General features: G+C 44.7%; 1 protein-coding gene across 1 annotated transcript; it reads right to left on the reverse strand.

Moving 5' to 3' along the window:
* Positions 1–255: 255 nt before the first annotated feature.
* On the reverse strand, positions 256–2,634 carry LOC140244794 (uncharacterized). Its single transcript, XM_072324408.1, has 2 exons — positions 1,412–2,634; positions 256–739 (listed from the first exon to the last, which is right to left on the reverse strand). Exons 1-2 carry the CDS (start codon positions 2,632–2,634, stop codon positions 256–258), a joined length of 1,707 nt encoding a protein of 568 aa, XP_072180509.1.
* Between the last annotated feature and the right edge of the window lie 3,872 nt (positions 2,635–6,506).

Genomic DNA, 6,506 nt, shown 5'->3' on the forward strand with positions numbered 1-6,506 from the left:
TTTCATATTTTCTCACAAATTACAAGCATTTATCCTACAAACAGCCTCTATAAACTCAGACTGATGGCAAAATGTAAACATCAACATCAATGAACCTCAACACATATATTAAGTTACCGTGGTTACGTTTCGATCCTGTTTCAACTTTTCACCGATCGTGTTTTCTTTAGACAGAATCAAATTGCATCCTATCTGGGTACATGGGTAAATAATACAAAAAAAAAAAAATCCGCTTCATCCTTATAGCCTACTTGGCTACTCTACTGAGAAAATCAGCTCCGTATTCTCTAAGCCAGGAATTGCTTCAATTCTGAACCGAAATGGTTGAAGGGCCAACGCCCACCTCATCACTCGGCTATTCATACACTTGGCCTGACTGATGTAGGCAAGTGGGCGGTGGTCAGTCTCAATGGTGAACTCGTTACCTTCTAGGTACACTTGGAATTTGCTAATTCCCCATACTAGAGCTAGGCAATCCCTCTCTATGGTTGAATAAGCTTGTTCACGGGGCAGTAGCTTCCTACTGGCATAGGCTATGGGGAACTTCTCATCGTTGTGTTCTTGCAGTAAAACTGCGCCTATTCCCGTCGAAGATGCGTCAGTACGCAGAATGAACGGTTTGGCTAGGTCTGGGAGACTATGGTTAGGGGCGGTACTAAGGCAGGCCTTAAGCTTCTGGAAGGCTTCTTCCTCGATCTCGCTCACCCCATGTAAGCTGCCTTGGTTTGCGGTTCTTAGTCTAATCGGTCAACGGGGCTGCAATGGACGCAAAGGCGGGGATAAACTTGCGATAGTAACTCGCAAGCCCAATGAAGGAGCGCATCTCCTTCTTGGTCTCAGGCCTAGGGGCGGTGAGAATTTTCTCTACCTTGTCCTGTTGGGGCTTCAACTTGGCCTCCTGTACTACATGGCCTAGAAATTCTACCTGTGTGCATCCTACTTGGCATTTGCTTGGCCTAGCCGTTAGTCCTGCTGACCTAAGTCGTACGAAGAGTTCATGTAGAACTCGCATGTGTTCTTCCCATGTAGGGGTATGGATGAGTACATCATCTAAATAGTTGTGAACATGAGGCAGTCCTCGCAACAGTGTCCTCATAACCCTACTGAATGTAGCGGGTGCAATAACGAGCCCAAAGGGCATGACACGAAATTGATAGAGCCCGCTACGACTCCGGAATGCAGTCTTCTCTTTAGCGTCTTGGGATAGTGGTATCTGACAATACCCTTTAGATAGATCCAGTTTAGAGAAGAACATAGAACCTGACAGATTAGCGAAAATTTCATCTGGGTTGGGTAATGGTTCAGCGTCAAACACAGTAATGCGGTTAAGTTGACGAAAATCAATACAAAACCGATTGCTTCCGTCAGACATTCTCACTATGACTATGGGGATGAATGGGGGGAATCTGACGGTTCTACTACCCCCATTTTGACCATCTTTTGAGTCTCTTCTTCGATGACACTCTTCATCGTATGGGGCACGGGGTACGGTCTCTGCCGTATTGGATCAGAAGATGTGAGTTTGATCGAGTGCTCTCCTAATGTGGTCCTACCTGGGACATCAGTCAAAACATCCTGAAAGTTAGTCAAGAGAGACTTTACTTGTTCTTCTTGTGCCTTACTCAAGTCAGAACTTATCGAGACATCTTCGCATGTCTCTTTTCCCTCAAAGACTGGTAGCTCTATGCTCATTTTGCGGGACATTCCATCACATCCTGCAGTGTGAGACATCTCTAGTTCAGTTTCCACTGCGTATTCATTCTCATCTACAATGGTGGCTTGTGTCCCAACCTCTACCTTTGACTCAGTGTTTTCCTTAGGCCTTTTCTGACCTGCATCTACTTCTACCTCTCTTTCTCTTTCGATGTACCTCTTCAGCATATTTGCATGAAAGGTCTTCATCGTTCCATTCACATTTAGTCTATAGTCCTGATCACTTAGCTTGTGAACTACGGTGAACGGTCCTTTCCACTGAAGGAGCATCTTGTTATGGTCTGTAGGCAAGAGAAGCAGTACCTTCTCACCTGGCCTGAATTGCCTGTCTCTACTCTTCCTATTGTAGTACTTCTTGCTCCTAGCCATGGACTTTCTGAGTTCCTGCTGAGCTACATCTAGAGTTGTCTCTAGGCGTTCCCTAAGATCTACTGTGTACTGATACTCTGTCTGTACTTCATCATTTGGCGACTGGCCTGACCAAAGTTCTTTCAAGATTGAGAGGGGGCCTCTCACACAACGTCCATATATCAGCTCAAACGGGGAAAATCCCATTGACGATTGTGGAGCTTCACGGTATGCGAACAAGACGGACGCGAGATAGCGATCCCAATCGGAGGGGCGATCGGCACATACTCGACGCAGGATTTGCTTTAGCGTTCCATTAAAGCGTTCTACCAGGCTATTGCAGGCCGGATGGTATGGAGTAGTAGTGAGCTGTGTGAGAGAAAGCAATCTACTGACTTCGCGCATGAGATTTGCTACGATGGTCGTCTCGATATTAGGCAACGCTGTCGCCTCGGGATACCGTGTTGCGCAATCTACGACAGTCAAGATCCTGTTCTTGCGTGCTGTGATAGGATGTATAGGCCCTACTAGGTCTACTGCTACTCTCTTGAATGGTACATCAATGACAGGCATCTTACCTAGTGGGACTCGGGGTACCCTACCTCTGGGGAGGGTCCTCTGACAAATATCACACGATTGGCAAAATCTAGTGACGTCAGCACTTACACCAGGCCGATAAAAATTTGACAACACTTTGTCACAAGTTTTCTTACTACCCTGATGTCCTCCCATAGTCCTTCATGGGCTAGTTTCATGACAAGTCTACGGTATGGATGTGGGACAACAAGTTGTGTAACTGTGTTGCCACTACCGACACTTTTTGGTTCAAACTTCCGAAAGAGTAGATCGTTCTCAATGAAGAAGTGCGAGTCACTTCTATGATCACTATCAGGACTACATCTAGCGTACGTTCTCACTTTGTCAAGTGTTTTGTCCTCCTTTTGGGCCTTCCTAATGTCATCTGGGGAAACTTCTGGTATTAGCAGAGGTACCTTTAGGGGCCTAGGGGGTCTTTCAATTACTCTGCTCAGAGCACGAGTTTGCATTGCCATCCCAATTTCTGGTGCAACATCTGGGATAGACAAATCGGTTTCGGTGGTCACATCTACTTGCGATTTAGGACCTCCTGAATCATCTCTGCTCTCTGGAGCATCTGTTTCAGTAGCTACGTCTACCTTTGGCTTAGAACTCCCCAAATTACAACTACTCCCTGGCGGTAGTGCGTTTTGAACATTGCCTAGTATAATGTCAAACACTGGGGCTTCCGTGCAAAGGGCTTCTACATCTCCATTAAAGAATGGGGTGTGTATGTGAACTAAGGCAGTGGGATACCAACGAATAGTACCATCTATCAAAATGCACTGCCTATACTTACCCGATACCAACGAATAGTACCATCTATCAAAATGCACTGCCTATACTTACCCGATACCAACGAATAGTACCATCTATCAAAATGCACTGCCTATACTTACCCGATACCAACGAATAGTACCATCTATCAAAATGCACTGCCTATACTTACCCGTCATTTGGTGAGCTTTCACCAGAGACTTCCGAATAACAACACCTGAGCAGCCGGTATCGCGAAGCACGCTTGCCTTGTGGGACCCAATGCTACCTTCCTGTACCGGAAGACGCGAGCGCAAATTTTCCTTGCATGCTGCGCACATTATTTTGCGGCCGCTTCTCAGTCTCCACATTCACTATTAAGCGAGGCTGCGATTGCGTTGACTCCATTGATGCTGTTACTAGAAACATGCCACCCTCGGGCTGATTTGATGGGGTGAAACGACTAGAACATGTGGGACAATCAGCCTCCTTGTTGATATCTTTCTCACTATGTTTGTCGTTATTTCTACCCTGCTGATTTGCTTGCCTTGAATCTTCACCTACAAGGCCTACACTTGCATGGGACTTTGTTCTACTCCAACAGTCCTTAGCAATATGCCCATTCTTACCACATATGTAGCAAGGTCCTACGGGCCTTCTACCACTAACATTAGAAGGGCTACTCGCGGTTTTCTGTGAACCCGACTTCTCTTTGCGAGAATCCGCTGGCCTACTGCCAGATGCACTTTGTTTGTAACTCTGACGAGTGACCTTAAATTGGCCTCCATGTGCAGTCACATACACTTCGGCCATTTCCGTTATTTCCTTGACCGACTTTGGGGTCCGTTCCTTGAGGAACACCGACATACCAGGACCACATTGGTCCAAGAATTGCTGTCTTATCACTAAGTCCTTCTGACTATCATAAGACCTACTCGTACTCGTTAGATCTAGCCATCTATCAAAATAGTGCTCTAGTCTAACTGCGAACTGCCTAGGTGATTCACCTGGCTGCGGTTCAGCCGTGCGAAATTTACGCTGAAAATCGCTAGCCGACATCTGAAATCTTTTTAAAAGAGCTTCTTTCAAGACACCATAATCATGGGCATCATCTACACCTAGTCTACTGTACACTTCTAGTGCCCTTCCCTGCAACAGGGCGCCTAAGTTAATTGCCCAAGCCGACCTTGGCCAATTCTGATTTGACGCATATCTCTCAAAACGTTCTAAGTATGCGTCAATATTGTCCTTACCTTCTACGAAATGAGGTAATTTGGGTGATCTTGTCAAACTATGGCGTTGTTCATTCTCTCCTATTGGGTTCGCATTTTCCTTCTTAGCTTGTTCTAGAGCTATCTGTTTCTCAAGGATTTCAAGTTCCTTCTGTCTATCCTCCCTTGCCTTTGCCCTGTCTTCCCTGGCTATTTTCTCCCTTTCATTCACAAAATCTAACAAGGCCTGGCCTGTTAGGCCTACTTCCTTACCTAAATCCGTCAGTTGTTTAATGAAATCCATGATAACTCAATATTTAGCCAAAACCAGGGGATTGACAAAATAATGTAAACTGCAAATATGTCATAATGTAAACCACACAAAATTGTGCCTACCACAACCAAATATATGGCATACCAAATGAAATCACTTGTCTTGTCTGTATTGTAACAGAACAAACACTTCTTCAAATTGTACCGTACTACATACAGATTTAACTATTGAGAGTACAATGTCTGAAACCATGCATTCAAGCAGTACAATTCCCGGACAAGCCCCCAAATGTCACAGCCGGTGAAAGCGTGTGATTGCTTGTTGGTCCAGTTTGACTCCTTGAATACAGTACTCAGACAAAGTAAGCACAAAACACCATAATTCCGGAAATTATAAGCTTTATTTCCGGTCTTTAAATTTAGATACAAATAAGGTGGTAACGTGGTACAAGAAACAAAACAACACACAGACTGACAAGTCACATACGCCCATGCACACAGAGTCAGTCAATGCTTATCATGACACCTCAAATCTCACTCTAACGACCTAATGCTTGAACGCCGGCTTCATGTCAATCTCCTAACTATTCATAGTATAGAGAAAACTTAACAAATGCTTCGCAATATGGCCATGAATATTGCCTAAACTTTACTTCGGTTACTGATATGGTTTTGCATAAGTTTCTTTGATTAAACTCAACACTTGCGATAACTCGTCAGTTTATACTACCTGTGCGCACAGTCTACAATTAGGGGTTTGAATATTAACAGTCCAAAGTGTTTCTTTCGGGATAAACAAAACCTGGTATTGTCATGCTGAAGCTGTCTCCGTGACCGTCGAAGTCGAACGCGAAACAGTTCGCTGCGAAGACGGAGTGCAAGACCTCGTCGAAGGGACGGTTTCCAACTGGACGTGTAGTACACGGCGGGTTCCTTCCTTGTCCGAACACATTGTCACGAGCTGGGGTTATCTTTGCACGGCGTGCACGGGTTGTCTACGTACACCCGAATGACCCAAGTTAACGCCATCTACAGAGTACCGTAACGAAATTACCACAACATAAAAACTACTTACTCTCTTACCATTTTATATCAGTAAACACCTATCCACACGGATTTACGCCATTACGCCAGTAACCACCATGTATAATCTATTATCCTCTTACACATGCAACGGTGTTATTAAACAGGGGGGGGGGATAACTTCTCTGCATTATACATTATCACAGACGGTATATAATTCAACCTGCTTTCAACTAGCTTGTTCTATACCAGAGACTACAAAAAGCTGTGCACATAATATAACACGTGGTCGGTTTACCAAAACCACTTTTCCTTTTTAGAATACAACTTCAAATAATAACTGATATTTGGAAAAAGGGGATATCGTAATAAAACTATTAACTTACAGTTTGGTGACTAAAAACTGCCGGTACCCGACCTCATATCGTCTGCTCAAGTCTTTTCCAGCAGACCCTGCAGTCTAATTGCTGCCCCTGCAACTGCTGCATAGCCACTGAGGTTGCTTCTATGAAGCCAGTATGACATGTTGTTGTATTGCCCCTATGTCTTAAATCAACTAACACTGTTCTATGCAAACACCTGTAGCTTCCCCAGCACAGTGCTGCT

This window comes from Diadema setosum, chromosome 21 (genome assembly GCF_964275005.1).
Source record: "Diadema setosum chromosome 21, eeDiaSeto1, whole genome shotgun sequence".
NCBI lineage: Eukaryota > Metazoa > Echinodermata > Echinoidea > Diadematoida > Diadematidae > Diadema > Diadema setosum.

Bases quoted from the DNA above. Each gene is read 5' to 3' on its own strand.
- LOC140244794 (XM_072324408.1), bottom strand. From the start codon at position 2,634: ATGCCTGTCATTGATGTACCATTCAAGAGAGTAGCAGTAGACCTAGTA. The intron at 740-1,411 runs GTCAGATTCCCC...TTGACCGATTAG, and splicing joins AAAATGGGGGTAGTAGAACC to ACTAAGAACCGCAAACCAAG.